We start from the raw sequence: 14,978 nt of genomic DNA on the forward strand, positions 1-14,978 counted from the left end.
TTAATGTATTTGGATTTTCTGAAACTTATATTTTTTAATAAAAAAGATATTTTATTACTCAAAATGCAAGAAATCGTCCAGCATAATTTTCTTGGCAATGGTTAGAAGAGTCCAAAAGATTCGACAAAGTCCGAGATTTTGGCATAACAAATCTCTTTGTGAGGCAAAATCACATTTTGATCTCTTTAACTCGACAACAAATTAACACCACCAAATAAAATAAAATAAATGTGATCTCTTTAACTCAACAACAAATTAACAACGTCAAATAAAATAAAATAAAATAAAAAACAAACGACAGAAAATGAGATAAAAAGAAAAGAGAAAAACCAAAAGTCCTTTTGCTCCCTATCTTATCTTCACCTCTCTATCGCGACTCTCTGCTGCTACTTCCTGCATAGCTCTGCAAAGGCCAAATAGGAAGAAGTAGAGTCCATTTTCAGCAAAAATGGCAATACAATGTTCTACATCTTCTCTGTTTCTTAGCTCCTCTTCGCCAGTGGCCTTTTCTTCTTCTTCTTCTTCTGTAAAGAAGAGCCCTTTTATGGGATTCTCAATTTCTGCCGGCTTATCATCGACAAGGCCGTCCCTCATCAGAACCAAACCAAATGCCCTTGTCCGCTGCCAAAGTAAAGATGCTGCTGTTCACATCCCTGTGGACCAGAGATGGATGTTTGAAGAATCTGAAATTAATGGCCCTGTAAAAATTCTTCCTTGCCATTTTAATTATGTAAAAAAGATTTTATCTTTTCATCATCAGGGTGTTTGCTGGAAAGAGATGGAAACTCCAATTGAATTCCTTTTGCACCTCAAGATTGAGCTTTTTTTTTTTTCCCTTAATTTTTATGGTTCTATCATTCTTTGGAAACATGATATTAGTCTGGGTTTTCTCTCGCTGCTATTTTGATTAGCTTTGTGGCTATAAGCTGCGAAAATGCTGATGTAGAACTTGCTTGTTAGGAGGCAACAGTGATTAAGTGAGATGAGTAAATTTCTAGCTGTTGTGCAGCAATGAGATGTTACCACATTTTTTAGTATTTTAAAAATCTGCAACTTTTAAGTTGTTTTAGGGACGATATAGATGGTGGATAATTGGATAAACTCAGTCTGGAGAGTGATTTCTGAGACTCGTATTTTGCACTGGGTATAGAATCCCTTGTTCGATTCGTGTATTGAGGAAGTTAAATGCCAAAAGTTAGTTTAATTACCAGGAAATAGAAAAGATGTATCTCATCAACTGTCGCATTTCTGCTAGATGACATTTTCCTGGTAGAAACTTGGGATGTTTATGTACGAAGATTTGCAGCTTGCACCTTCTTATATGGGAAGGACCTTGGAAGTTATTATAGCACCATTTGGAAGTAGGGAGTTTTGTTTTCTCCTGTGCCCGTATCTATCGAACTTTACTAGCTATGGGAAAGACATTCAACAATCTAATGAAGAAGTAAAAAGAAGAGAACTATGCTCCACCTTGGCACCATTATGGTAATTATCGTTCAGCATGCGATTTCAGGACCATATTGGGTAAATTTCAGTCCAATTTTTTGCCGCATTCGAATTAGTACGTTACTGAGAAAGCTCCACTCTTTTGTTTACTGTCTAAAGAGAATGGCTTCCTTGCAATTAGAACTTGATTCCATAATATGTGATATTGACTGTTTTCGAAGTCATATACTTGGTCTCTCATCTTGACTCACTAAGTAGGCATCATTCGTTTCTTTAATGATTCTCCATTGATCGTGTGTCTTCTTATAGATTTTCTCACTTGCAAATTGGTATTGGAAGTACTGGGTGAAAAGTGTTAATATTTCATCTACATATGTGCCTTTCTGATGCAGTGTGATTGTTGATTCTGTAGGGAAGAGCATATAGATGTCCCATGTCTAGCTGAACTGAGAATTTGATAACCATTTGTTCTCTTTCTACTTGTCCAGGATATTTGGAACACAACATGGTATCCCAAAGCTGCAGATCATGTAAATACTGATAAACCCTGGTACATCGTTGACGCGACTGATAAAATTCTTGGCAGATTAGCTTCAACTATAGCTATCTATATCAGAGGGAAGAATCTAGTAACTTATACTCCTAGTGTGGACATGGGAGCCTTTGTCATAGTGGTATGCTTTCTTTATACTCTGGAGTTTCTGTGTGTTTTAAGTTCTTCTAATTCTTGGCCACCAACCTCTTTCTGGTGTGGGTTGTCATGGAAAACTCCTGGTTTTTCCCATATGTACATTAAGTTATAGAATGATCCTTGCATGTTTCTCATTCTATTTTGAACATTTTTTCTTTCTTCAGTACTTTCTCAATACTGTGCTTAGTCAAACTAAAGCATTATATTTGGGAAAACTAAAGGTGATGGAAGCAAGGGATTCTTCTGGCTGCTTGAAATGGTGTTGGGGAAGAGGCTGTCTTTTCCCCCAAATTTCTATCCAGGACAAAGCATGTGTCGCCTATATGGCTGATTTTTTTTAGTCTGTACTGGGATATGTTTTCTCCTGTAATTTCGTGTAACTTTCCACATTTTGACATAGTTGTTTAATGTCTTTGAATTGTCTCCAAGGACATTACTATGATGGCTTAACCTGAATGCCTTGCCTTATTCTTTCAAGTGAGCACTTATGCTCTATTTATATGTCAAAGGTTAATGCTGAAAAGGTAGCCGTATCTGGCAAGAAGAGGAACCAAAAGCTTTACAGAAGGCATTCAGGGAGACCTGGTGGGATGACAGTGGAAACCTTTGATCAGCTTCAAAAGAGAATTCCTGAAAGAATCATTGAGCATGCAGTCCGTGGCATGCTTCCAAAAGGGCGGGTGAGTAACTGCGCTCAATATAAAGTTCACAGATAACAATCACTTGTTGCTTATCCCATCTTATGTGTGCCATTAATTATTCACATTCTTTGTTCTATATGCAGCTCGGAAGAGCATTATTCAATCATCTGAAAGTATATAAAGGCCCAAACCATCCTCACGAGGCACAAAAACCCATTGACTTGCCCATAAGGGACAAAAGGATACAGAAGTAGATAGTATCCAAATCTATTAGGAGATCAGCTGTCAGTTTACCTTCTACTTCTTTTGGTTCAGCATCACTCGTCAGTTCTATCTGAAGCATCTAATTAAAATTTCACCTTTTTTGGAGGTCATTTTGTAGGTTTCATTTGTCCAACTGATGTATTAACCAGATTCAATTGTGTACTCATACAGCATACTTCTCTTAATTAGCTTCGAAGCTTTGAGAGAGATTCTCTAAAAACCAAAGTCTGTTGGCTATTTGCATCATGACACGTGGGTAAAATCACGTCAAGGAGTTAATATCAACAGTTCAATTTCATTCTGCAATGATTTTCCCTTTCTTTATCAGGTGATGAAGGAAAAGATAAACAGCTTTGATGATATCTGTTAAGTTTAATAAAATTCATATGCAAAGCGGACAGGATGGCCAAATATTTATTCCTATCATACAGGGAGCTCGTTCTATTTTGCGTGAGAAGTTATTCCGGTTCTGTCAGTGATCGAAAACTAGATGCCAACTGAAAACCATGTTGCCTTTACCCTTTTCTCACGAATCAAACGAGTTAATGGCATGCCGAAATGTGTATTACTGTAGGTTCAAGATTTTCGCGCAAAGTGAGTTGCACTATTAGTTTGGTATACTAGGATGTTTTAGGAAAATTTACACTTAGCTCTCTAGCAGCATTGCGTACAGGAGTTCATTCCAGGTATCTGGAACTCCAGCAAGGCACCAATGACTACAATCAAGAGCCCCATCTGCATAGTTTGATGGATGTCCATCCTTTCTTAATTGAGTAAGCAATGTTATATCTAGCAGGTAGACCGGCTTGGTCATGTTACCTAGTACATCCTTAACCACTGCTTCCCCTGGATAATGTTGGCCTGGGTAGTCTGCTCCTTCTACTGCCTTAGTTTGTCCCCTGCAGTCCTGCACTGCTGGTTCATTCCATTCACTCCCACTGGATATAATTCCCAGCAACAAGTCAGAAACATATTCTGAAAAATGTTAAAACTAAGACAAGCCAAATATTTTACAAGGAGGAGTATTGAAGCTTACTGATTGTGAACAGCAGAAATTCCTTGGAAGAAAACTTTAGTTTTGCCAGGATCTATATTGGAATCGACCCACTTGGCCCATGTTGTCAAGGCAATCCTGTATGCCTCCATGCGATCCATGTCCTTAATCAGATTCTCACCAATTTGAAAATAGTTCCATCTGTAACAAAGAATCAAGGCACTCGAATTAAGATTTCCCTGTTTCATCGGATTTAAAAGTCGTTTTCAATAATTCCAGTCGAATATAAAACTGTACGTTTGAAGTCTTCCTGTGTGTATCCACCAGTGGTAGCTGTTGAAAATCAGAATGTCAACCCCTTTCCAGTGCTGAGTTCTACTTAAGGAATCAAGCTTTAGAACAAGGCCTACTCCCTCTACCACCAAATCCACCAAAAATCCATTCTTCAAGAACGCTGTCGACAGCCCATATTCCTTCCACAAGTAAAAACAGAGTATCAGCGAAAATGGGGCTAAAATCTCATGCCAAGTTAAGATGAGTGAACTTCATCAGATTATCTTGCTCTTTCCACAATAAGTTGCCAACCTACCGGAAAAGAAAGATTTAAGAGTGCTCCTCCACCAGATCTCACTAAGGTATAATTAGAACTCGGGACTGCAAAATGCAGCATGCAGGCTAGTGACTGCCACTGGTTATTGCTTAAAGAGTCCCCCACAAACATAATTTTCTGACCCCTGAACTTTTGCAGAAAGTTTTGACCATCAAACCTGTGCCAAGTTGTCCTCATCATCATTATCAGCCCAACAAACAAAAACGCCATAGCAAGATATACTATTAACCAAAAAAAAATAAATAAAAATTTCACAAGCATCCCTCTTCAAATGTTAGCAGATTGACATTAAGAAACAACAGAGGAAAAACTTCAGCAGCTTTTGGAGAAAAGGACAGAAAGAAACAAAAAGAGAACAAAGTTTCACGTTCTTGAACTTCTGGAATGTGGGGCATGAAAGATATTAGCAAATACAGCTAAACTACATGCAATCAATCTTGGCAGCTTAAATGGATATATTCAATTACCTTGGAAGCTCACAACCAATCGGATTCCATCTGTACTCTAGGTACATACTATCAGGTCTGCCATTTTTCTGGCAATTGAGCCCAGGATCGATGAAGGGGCAGCTCAATGCATCATAATAAAGCGGGTATGAATCATCAAGAACCCAACTTCCCTTGAAAAGATCACAGCTTTCTGACTGTGTTCCTTGTTCATCTTCACATTCCACATTTGATTGGTTAGACAGAAATGCAACAAGGCAAAGAAGTACCACAATTTTGCAGCGAGAAGCATGTGTACCCATTTCGGTAAAGTTTGTCCTTTATGGAGAGAGAGTTAAATTCTGACGAAGTAACGAAACTTTATTATTATTATTATTAAAATAAGTAGCAGCAATTAAGGCATCTCCTAAATGCCTAGTGTTTACAGGGTGTGGAAGTTTGTTCTTAGTAGTATGTCCTTTACAGTTTCCTAGGAGGCTTGGATGCCATGCAGCTTACAAAAATAGATTGTGGATATTATGTGGCATGTTTCTATTAGCAATAATTCAAGGAAACCTGAGCTTTCATCCATTTAATAATGAATAACAAACAATTCATCATTGAGATAGTATCAATTAAATATTAGGAAGTGATCACTTTCCATTGATGCAAATGACTGAAAAAATGTACAGAGCAGATCCAGTGGTTATCTATCTAGAAGGGGCATTTTGCCTTATTCAAGTGTCAAACTTCTTGTAATGAACTTTTCCAGTAAGATGGATTTCATTTCATCTACTAACTTCTTGCTTTTATTAGAGAATTCTGTTAATTTTTGAGGCATAGTTGTCTCATTTGAGAATCAGAAGAGTATCAAATTCTATTAAAATTCTGACTTTTTGCCTTGTAGTGATTACCAGGCGAAAGGGCAAATATATGCTCCTTTGATTGCAATTGTCACGTACAAGTACAAGTGTCACCATTAGCTTCAACCAAATAAAAACAAATACATTATTCTATCCAAAAAGAAAAGGATAAAATTCAACAATAGTTTGTTTTTCTTCACTAGATAGCTGCATTAATTGAATCAATTAATGAATCAACTGTCTTTTTAGTTGTCCATTTCTCACAAGGATTCCATACAATAGTTCATTCCAAGCATCAGGAACACCAGGTAGACACCAATGACTGCAATCCTTTTCTTCATGGCTATCAGGGCCATCACCATAAATTGAAGGATGCCCATCTTTCCTTAGCTGTGAAAGTGTGGTTACATCTAGCAAAGTCACCGGGGTGGACATGTTAGCCAGTACTTTCTTCACCACCGCCGCAGGTGGTGGTGGTCCGGCAGGGTATTCAGGAGCCAGGATCGGCCGAGTTTGCCCAATGCATGAAGATTTTGCTATTGGAGCATCCCATTCCTTGCCACTATAATACCATACAATATGAAGGAGGAAATAAAGAGAAGATAATATGAATATGTCATTTCATTAATCTTAGTAGAAGTTAGAAGCAAGGGGGCAAAATGAAGGCTTGTTTTGGTCTGTTTTCTATTTTGCAAATGCTGATTACATACAGAAAGTGATTATAGAAAATGATCAGAATCAATTCAAGCCATTCTAGATTTTTTTTCAAATTTTTTTTTATTTCTATCAAAAATTCTAAATTGTAGGTGTTAAAAAAAATAAGAACATAAAAAATATTAATGATTCAAAATTAAAATCTAAAATCAAGCAAATAAATAATTTCAAGTCAGAACGACTGAACAAGTCCCATAGGACTTCACTCTGATCAATAGTGGACTACTTTGTTTGTTAGGGAAGAAGGGCTTACTCGTAATGGGTTGGAGAGATGCCCTGAAAAAGGACTTGGGTTTTGGAAGGATCCACGTTAGAGTCCACCCACCTGGACCATGTTTTCAGGCCCTTCTCAAATGCAACCAAAGGATCCATGTCTTTATAAACCTTGTTTCCTTCTTGAAAATAATCCCACCTGACATCCAAAATAGACCAGTAAGTAAAAATCTCTTTTTTTTTTTACTAAAAATTTTTTTTAAAAAATACACTAGTAAGAACATATCACTACTTCTTTTTTTTATTTTATTTTATAAAAATACCGAAGGGATTGACTTCACAAGCTGTTGCAATGTTGAAAATAGTTGAATTTCTTGCTAACAATGATGGCATTTTCCTTTCCAAAATGTATCTTAATCAATTGTTACCAAGATTTGATCCTGTAATTATGCATGTCAATGTCTAGTGATGCTAAATCGGTCTGCACTCTTGTATTCCTAAACAAGTCGTTACCAAGGAGGAAAAAAAACAAGATTCATGGTGTTTTTGTTTCTTATTTTTGAAATATACGAGTTGGGATTTAAAAATCATATAGAGATTGATCTTGAATAAAACCCAGATTTTTGTCGAAACAGAAAGGTTTGGTTTCTCAAGAACATTAAACATTAATTGAAGAATATTGGTAGCACAATCTCACGATCTTGATCTTCCTTTGTGGAGCCACCAATGCCAAGTGTTGAAAATAAGCACGTCATAACCCCTCCATGCATCCCCATTTTGTATGGAGTCAAGCTTCAGAATTCTTCTGTTATTCTCTTCCACCAAATCCACCAGAAATGCGTTACGAGATAGCATCAAAGAAACATCATATTCCTGCCATCATTCACGTAATGTGGATTAATTAATTAATCAATGGAAGAGTCTGCTTTTCTTGCACTAAATGATCAAAGCTAAAAAGGCATGCATGAGATCAAAAATTAATAGATGAGCCTACATAAAATCAGAGAAACTCACCCTGAAAGTAAAAGTAGAGAGGTTGCCTTTCTTTTGAAGATTGTAATTTGATTGGGGCAGAGCTGCGTGCAACATGCATGTAAGGGACTGCCATTGATTGAGGCTCAGTGAATCCCCTACGAACAATATCTTCTTCCCTTTAAATTTCCTCAAGAAATGTGGAGCATTAAATCTGCATTTAAAAAAAAAAACATGTAGGTTACATTCTTGGCCTTCCTTATCTAATTATCAAATTAAATGTCAAACTTAAACATGGTACTAAATGTGATCACCACAAAAATAAAACACTTTTATAGTTGAAACATTAAATTTTTTTTTTTTTGGGTTTTTTGGAATTGGCGATCATCAAGCCGGGATGGGATGAGGATTTAAAATTCAACATCTATTTTGTGCTTAGCGCACGTAACGCCTTACCAACTGTGCTAACTCTTACAACAAAAGATATCCCTTTCTCCTTGGGTATACTATTCTACAAACCGTAAACTATAATGAAACGTACTGAGGCAATTCACATCGGTTGGGCTTCCATTTGAACTTGAGATAGAGTTGATCAGGGCGGCCATTTCCCTGGCAATCAAATGGCTTCTCGATGAATGGACAAGAAGACGCATTGTAAAGGGGATATGTGTCATCGTAGCTCCAACTTCCTTGGAAGATATCGCAGCCGCTGCTAATTGATTCTGATGATCTCTTAGAGTTATGAGAAAGCTCTAGCAACAAGGCATTGGATGATTGTTGAACAAATATGACAAAAAGACATATAATTAGAAGAAAAGTATTCACAGAACGAAATTGACCACTTCCCATCTTGTGAGAAGAAAAGGAGTGAGATGAGGTGAGGGAACTTAAGGGAGAATGCAGCATGATGAAGCTTTTAATGAAGAAAACAAAGGCCATATAAGATGAGTTTGATAGGCCGTTAGTTGGTGCCTAGTGGTGTTTGAGTTGTTAGATTGAATGGCTTTGGGGGGGGGATCTGCAATTTTTTTTATTGGTTTGGGGTTGATTCCCCGGCCTGTTTTGCTCCTTTTGGCAGCTGAACTTATTGGTGGGAGCTGTGTCCTTGCAGTGGAGTATACTCCTTTTTATCCATCATTCCTCCTCCATGATTGTTTCAGTTTCAAATCTAGTCTTCTACGGAAAGCCTTCTTTCCTCTATTTCCGGTTTGCTTGCTCAAAGAAACAAGGGAGGCCCAAAGCTTGTTGAAACAATGGCAACAACATCGCTAAGAGCAAATAAAAAAAAGATGACAATAATATTAATATCGGTTTCGTCTGGAAGGTAACGGGTTTGAAACCTTAAAGTTGTGAAGTTAATGTTATATTCCTGTTCTGTTTCTTCATTATTCACTTTGAAGCTAGTTAATTTGACACCACATTTATTGTTTCTGTAGTTCTTTTACATACTTTTATTTGAACATAATTTTGCCTGTTACATTAGCCAGAAGTTTGACTGTTACACTTTAACATGAAAATGGGGTCCCATATTTCTCCTAATTACGAAGGCATATAATATGCTGTTTGTGGTTTGACCCGTAATGAAACCCCCGGTGTTGAATAATATTCATGGAGGGGGGAAAAATGGCAGAAGTAGCTAGGAAACGACTAACTACACCGTTTGGATTGCTGTTTTATGGAGTTTTTATAGAAAAATATACTATAATAGAAAAATATACTATAATGATTTACTGTATGTGAGGTAAAAAGATGATTGAAAAATGAATTTACGAAAATTTTTTTGAGAAAAATGACAATCCAAACCAAAAAAAGGGATATTTGACTATCTAAATAAAAAAAATGTACCGTAATGAATTGATATATGAACATCCGATCACCAAAAAAAAATGGAGATATCTACTAAAATTTGCAAAAGACAAATATGATGCTAATCTTTTGTCAAGTCATACCCACCGAGCATTATTGCAGTAACTTTCACTGGTCCCATGCATACGTAGACTACATAATGTAACATCTAAGTAAGGAAGAAAACAAATTATCCAAATGTGACTCAATCAATTCAACTAAAAAACTAGTTCTACTTCTCCATGAAATATACTGTATGTTTGCATAGAATAGCAACATTACATAGACGTTCTTGCATGATCATGTTCAATCAAACTTGTATTTCTACTATTAATTTTTAGTCCAAATTTATTGTAGTAAGAATGATATGATATAAAAATGGCTAATGGCTACTGAAGTAATCAAAGAATAAGAAGATTGTAGAGTAGCAGATTCCAGGTATCAGGAACTCCAGGAAGACACCAGTGGCTGCAGTCCATTCCCCCAGTGGCTGCGCCAAGCCCATAAATAGAAGGATGTCCATCTTTTCGCAGCAGCGAAAGGTTTGTAATATCCAGCAATTTCACTGGCTTCTTTATTGTGTTGAGTACTCTCTTTAGCACTGTTAGAGCTGGTGGTTGTCCTGCTGGATATCTTGAGCCCACCACCGGCTCTTTCTGTCTTACGCAACTTTTGGCCGTCGGTTCATTCCAATCAGTTCCACTTTACATTATTAATCAAAGACCATTTTCAATTGGCAAAACAAGATAGTTAGATTAAGAATGTAAAGTGACAAATTCAAGACTGCATTTTTAGACTATGACCCTCCAAAATATGCTACTCAGTTGGCAAAATCGTAAATTACTTAGTAAAGCTAAATCAAGATTTCTGAAATTTCTAAACTGATACATGCATATGTTTGGCAGCTTCTTCTGGGATTTCCATTAGAAATACTTACTTGTAGTGTGAGGGAGAAATTCCTTGGAAGAAAACAGTAGTTTTGGCAGGATCAATATTGTCATCCACCCACTTAGCCCAAGTATTGAGTGCCATCTCGAAGGCAACCATCCGATCCATGTCTTTGAATGTCTGATTTCCAACTCGAATGTAATCCCATCTGAGCAGTATATTTTCACAAATGACATAAATTTCATCAATGTTTTGTTTTTGCTCATCATTTATCACAGAATAGTCGAACACCATGGAGTATATTGTATGAACTTACGGTTGTCCTTCACCTCTACGGTTCCACCAATGCCATGTGTTAAAGATTATTACGTCTAAGCCTTTCCACAGCTTTCCACCCTCAATTGAATCTAGGTTTAGTATCCTGCCAGTTTTTTCCATCACAACATCTACCAGGTACACATTTCTGTCTAGCATAATTTTTACTCCAAAATCCTGCAACATACATGTATTTACCAAGAGAAAAAAAAATCCAAATGTGATTCAAAAACAACACTTAAAAATAATTAAAATATGATTAGCAATCACATGAAAGGTTGGCTAAAATGAATATTCACTGCAGAAATAAAGAAAATGCAACTTTCCTTTAAATTTGGATCGCTATTTTCCACCAAAATTTTTTTGGGTTTTCCGTAAACACATTTTCAATTGCCTTTTTTACCTTACATGTATTAAATTATTGTAATATATTTTTTCACTACAAAAATAAGGAAAATGCAAATTTCCTATAAATTCGGATTGCAATTTTCCACCAAAAATTTTTTGGATTCTCCGTGAGCCTGTTTTTCAATTACCGTTTTATCTTACATACATCAAATCGTTACAGTATATTTTTCTATAAAATTTCCTAAAAAAACAATCCAAACGGGTTCCAAGGCGATAAATACATGTCGCCACAAGACATACACTCCAAGAAATTTTCTGGATTAGTACACATTCTAAGTCCCAAGTTCTGTACATCACAATTTTTTTTTTTTTTTGCTAAATTGGAAGCCTCACTTAATCAAAAGGAGACAAATTTAAAGGGGTTGTCAGCTTGGGATAAAGATTAAAATTCTGAGGAATTAAATTCATCCCACAACCGCATATTATTACAAGTTAATAATTGACTGATTTAATAAGAGGTTTCTGGCACCTATATTTAATATGGGCATTTAACTGATTTAATATGAGGTTTCTCGCACCTATATTAATAGCCAAGGGTTATGGGACAAGCATGTGATAAGAAAAAGACCCATCTGGCAATGCCAGCATTTTCTTCTGTAATTGATGTCTGATTTAAATCAATTCTTGCAGTCATATCCAGAAGACCAACTGTTCATATTGGACTTGGGATGGAGGACCACAACATTTCTTGTTTCCTTTATTTTCTCAATTTAGTATTGTTGAGGTCCTTTAGTCAAAATAGAATTTCACGTGACATTGGACATTCCTTGATCTTGATCTGTACCAGTACCTCCTATTACTGTTCTTATACACACATGAGTCGATCCAAGAAACCCCAAATTATCTGATGGGCAAATTCATTTTTACATCAATGAAATCATTATTGAAATTGTGGATGATGTATGATAATTATTAATTCATTCAGTCAAATTGGTAATTTACCAAAATTTGTTTCGTGAAAATAAGAGCTTATCCTATCCAATTGGAAAACTTCAAGATATAATTGAAAAACTTTGAATTTTTCAAGAAAGCAAAATGCTGCAATTGAATATGTCATGTGAATCAAGCAATTACCATGAATGTGAAAATGGAGACGTCTCCTACTCTGGTTTCATTGTACTTTGTCCTACCGACGGAGGTGTAAAGCATGCAAATTAGTGATTGCCACTGGTTTAGGCTCAATGAATCACCGACAAACATGACGCTTTTCCCCTTGAATTTCTGCATGAACTCACGACCATCAAATCTGCAACCAACAATGTCACATTATGAATCACGAATGACATTAAGAAAAACATGGCAAAATTGAATCAAATATTTGGACCGAAGCACTCATGGTGTTTAAAGAGAATCGACTTTTATATTCAAAATTGTTACCGTATATTCTTGTACAAAAATCTTAGAAAATAACAATCCAAACGGTCTCATTTTAATACATTTTGTTTGTACTTCACGGGCTAGTAATATTCAAGGGAAGAAGTATAAAAAAGGGAAGTGGAATTGATAATTGTGGACCGAAAAAGAATTGCTAGTGAGGTAAGAAAGTGATGTTGTTGGTGACCCGAGAGTCGTCAAATTGTTATGATTAGTTTAGCACCAAACTTGATTATGTGTTAGTATGTGATTTACATTGAGCCAAGAATTCCAAAACTGCGGCTAACATAGGGCACAGGAATAATGCTACAAGACATTCTACCTTGTAAGATGTGATTCAATCAATAATAATAACCTATCTAATTCATTTCCTTCCCACGTGAATAAGAGCCGGAATTCACAAGGATCCCATCTCACCGTTCTCTACCTATAATCAATGAGTAATTTTTCTTGACAAGTAATATGCAATTAGATTCATTTTGTCCCACTAATCTAACTCTTCTGGTAGATATAAGTTTGTTAATCACCTAGTATAGTAATTTATTTGCCTTTCTGTAAATGCAGGGAGAGAAGAATCCTATAGCCAATGGCTGTCAAGCATTGGTTTAATTGTTTTCTTGGAGATTCCCATCAGGTGATCATTGCTGTTACCACTTGATTGGTGTTACACAATATAAGAGGTACAATCACAAAAAAGTTTCTACCCTAATCAATCTTATGGTCACATGACGCGCATTACTCATATAGTGACAATTTGGTTCTTGACAGTTGGGTCATACATAATCTGCCTAACTAAACAACTCAAAACTAACATGCCATCTTAACTTACTTAATCAAAGTTGGCAGAAAAATTAGTGCAAGCAATTAGAGGTAGATTTAGAACTTAGCACTATCCCATGAATACCATGTAATTACATTCTTAATTAGTTATACTGATTCAAACTGCATATGCCAACCCCATTTCTCTATGCTGATGTACAAGAAAGGCAGGATTAAGATGAGCTAATAAATGGTCGACCTTTACTTAATATGTTGTGAGGAAGAAATATGGCACATATGGTTTTAATATTCTGCAGACTAAGTCTGAGCAGCTTTATGGTGCTGCAGAAACTTAATGAGCCACTGCACAGTAGTAGCGGTCTGTAATGATAATACTGAAAGGGACAGCAACAAAACACCCAAAATTTCATAAAAGATGGGAAAAGAAGACTAATGATCAGAGATATGCACAGGTAGAAGAGCTCAGACCTTGCTAATTGGCAGTCCAGGGGTTGCCACCGGTATTTAAGGTACATTTGGTCGGGCCTGCCGTTCTTCAAGCAGTTGAATTCTTTCTGTATGAATGGACATGCTGTGTAGTTATAGAGAGGATAGGAAGAATCAGGGACCCAACTTCCTTGGAAGAAATTACAGCTCCCTGCATTTGCTTGGTGAAGCTCAAGAACGAGAAGCAGGAGAAGAGGAATGAGCAGCATGGCCAATTTGCCGTGAGCCCAGACAAAATTCATTCCTTCAGGGCAGTGAGAAAAAGCAAAATGCCTTCAGAGGGAGAGAGGGAGTGAAGAGAGAAATGTCAAAACTCACAAGTTCCTGTCTTCTTGCAGCCCCCACTCTCTCTCTCTCTCTCTCACACACACACATTGTAGTGATCTTTCTACATAGCCGCTTATATAGTTATATGGAGGACATGTACATGTATATCTATGACATATATTTCTTGATTTCCTATTAGCTCATTTTGCTTTTTTCTGTTTTTAGGTTTGTAACTGGGGGAGGTATGGCTAAATGGAAGTGTAACAGCTTTGGAAAATAGGGTCCCTTTAATTTTGGTTCTAGATAAAGGGAGTTGTCCGCTTGACATATATATATATATTCTTTTTTTTTTTGGTTTGGAAATGGGTCCCTTTGACAACTTGCAGCTTGCAAGAATAAACTTGGTGTCAATTGTCATGTGAAAAAGAGCAAAGCAATTGGGACCCTAAAATAGCGCATATTTACGTTCATAAAGGGTGAAATGAACCATGGTTCTCTGTCGAGGATCACTTAATTTAATATTTGAATATATATATAAAATTACAATTATTATACCCTTACATTTTTGGATAACTCCATATCAGAGTAGTTTGGACAATAGCAATTAACATTAGGGTCTGTCTAACGAGTGCTTATTGTGACACATTAAAATGTATTTCAAGTTTTAAACTTTTAAAAGGATAAGATTAATTATAAAAAATGTATAAATGCAAATGAGGGTAGTAATTATTAGTATGTATATATACATAATGGGTTGAGGAAAATTTAAGTGTTTTGATCGG

At 36.3% G+C, this 14,978-nt stretch overlaps 4 protein-coding genes across 4 annotated transcripts; 1 reads left to right on the plus strand and 3 right to left on the minus strand.

Annotated features, from left to right (window-relative positions):
- The first annotated feature begins 363 nt into the window (after nucleotides 1–363).
- Nucleotides 364–3,327, plus strand: LOC113772231 (50S ribosomal protein L13, chloroplastic-like). Its single transcript, XM_027316822.1, has 4 exons — nucleotides 364–700; nucleotides 1,935–2,120; nucleotides 2,647–2,817; nucleotides 2,922–3,327. The coding sequence occupies exons 1-4, from the start codon at nucleotides 449–451 to the stop codon at nucleotides 3,030–3,032; spliced, it is 720 nt and encodes a 239-aa protein (XP_027172623.1). The 5' UTR covers nucleotides 364–448; the 3' UTR covers nucleotides 3,033–3,327.
- A 361-nt stretch (nucleotides 3,328–3,688) lies between these two features.
- On the minus strand, nucleotides 3,689–5,394 carry LOC113771893 (protein trichome birefringence-like 42). The gene is made up of 5 exons (XM_027316441.1): nucleotides 5,114–5,394; nucleotides 4,626–4,803; nucleotides 4,334–4,509; nucleotides 4,079–4,237; nucleotides 3,689–3,980 (listed from the first exon to the last, which is right to left on the minus strand). The coding sequence occupies exons 1-5, from the start codon at nucleotides 5,392–5,394 to the stop codon at nucleotides 3,689–3,691; spliced, it is 1,086 nt and encodes a 361-aa protein (XP_027172242.1).
- A 732-nt stretch (nucleotides 5,395–6,126) lies between these two features.
- Nucleotides 6,127–8,691, minus strand: LOC113772272 (protein trichome birefringence-like 41). The gene is made up of 5 exons (XM_027316859.1): nucleotides 8,375–8,691; nucleotides 7,876–8,047; nucleotides 7,559–7,734; nucleotides 6,902–7,060; nucleotides 6,127–6,496 (listed from the first exon to the last, which is right to left on the minus strand). Exons 1-5 carry the CDS (start codon nucleotides 8,680–8,682, stop codon nucleotides 6,160–6,162), a joined length of 1,152 nt encoding a protein of 383 aa, XP_027172660.1. The 5' UTR covers nucleotides 8,683–8,691; the 3' UTR covers nucleotides 6,127–6,159.
- A 1,177-nt stretch (nucleotides 8,692–9,868) lies between these two features.
- On the minus strand, nucleotides 9,869–14,307 carry LOC113770367 (protein trichome birefringence-like 41). The gene is made up of 5 exons (XM_027314799.1): nucleotides 13,912–14,307; nucleotides 12,364–12,535; nucleotides 10,883–11,058; nucleotides 10,616–10,774; nucleotides 9,869–10,380 (listed from the first exon to the last, which is right to left on the minus strand). Exons 1-5 carry the CDS (start codon nucleotides 14,169–14,171, stop codon nucleotides 10,080–10,082), a joined length of 1,068 nt encoding a protein of 355 aa, XP_027170600.1. The 5' UTR covers nucleotides 14,172–14,307; the 3' UTR covers nucleotides 9,869–10,079.
- Nucleotides 14,308–14,978: the final 671 nt, after the last annotated feature.

Source organism: Coffea eugenioides, chromosome 5 (genome assembly GCF_003713205.1).
Source record: "Coffea eugenioides isolate CCC68of chromosome 5, Ceug_1.0, whole genome shotgun sequence".
In the NCBI taxonomy this organism is placed as follows: Eukaryota; Viridiplantae; Streptophyta; class Magnoliopsida; order Gentianales; family Rubiaceae; genus Coffea; species Coffea eugenioides.

Bases quoted from the DNA above. Each gene is read 5' to 3' on its own strand.
- LOC113772231 (XM_027316822.1), top strand. From the start codon at position 449: ATGGCAATACAATGTTCTACATCTTCTCTGTTTCTTAGCTCCTCTTCG. The intron at 701-1,934 runs GTAAAAATTCTT...CTACTTGTCCAG, and splicing joins AATCTGAAATTAATGGCCCT to GATATTTGGAACACAACATG. The intron at 2,818-2,921 runs GTGAGTAACTGC...TTCTATATGCAG, and splicing joins GCATGCTTCCAAAAGGGCGG to CTCGGAAGAGCATTATTCAA.
- LOC113772272 (XM_027316859.1), bottom strand. From the start codon at position 8,682: ATGGGAAGTGGTCAATTTCGTTCTGTGAATACTTTTCTTCTAATTATA. The intron at 8,048-8,374 runs GTACGTTTCATT...TTTTAAATGCAG, and splicing joins AACCGATGTGAATTGCCTCA to ATTTAATGCTCCACATTTCT. The intron at 7,061-7,558 runs GTGAGATTGTGC...TTTGGATGTCAG, and splicing joins CACAAAGGAAGATCAAGATC to GTGGGATTATTTTCAAGAAG.
- LOC113770367 (XM_027314799.1), bottom strand. From the start codon at position 14,171: ATGAATTTTGTCTGGGCTCACGGCAAATTGGCCATGCTGCTCATTCCT. The intron at 10,775-10,882 runs GTAAGTTCATAC...TATACTGCTCAG, and splicing joins CGTAGAGGTGAAGGACAACC to ATGGGATTACATTCGAGTTG. The intron at 10,381-10,615 runs GTAAGTATTTCT...AATAATGTAAAG, and splicing joins ATTTCTCCCTCACACTACAA to TGGAACTGATTGGAATGAAC.
- LOC113771893 (XM_027316441.1), bottom strand. From the start codon at position 5,394: ATGGGTACACATGCTTCTCGCTGCAAAATTGTGGTACTTCTTTGCCTT. The intron at 4,804-5,113 runs GTAATTGAATAT...AACTTGGCACAG, and splicing joins ATTGGTTGTGAGCTTCCAAG to GTTTGATGGTCAAAACTTTC. The intron at 4,510-4,625 runs GTAGGTTGGCAA...TACTTGTGGAAG, and splicing joins TCTTAAATCTTTCTTTTCCG to GAATATGGGCTGTCGACAGC.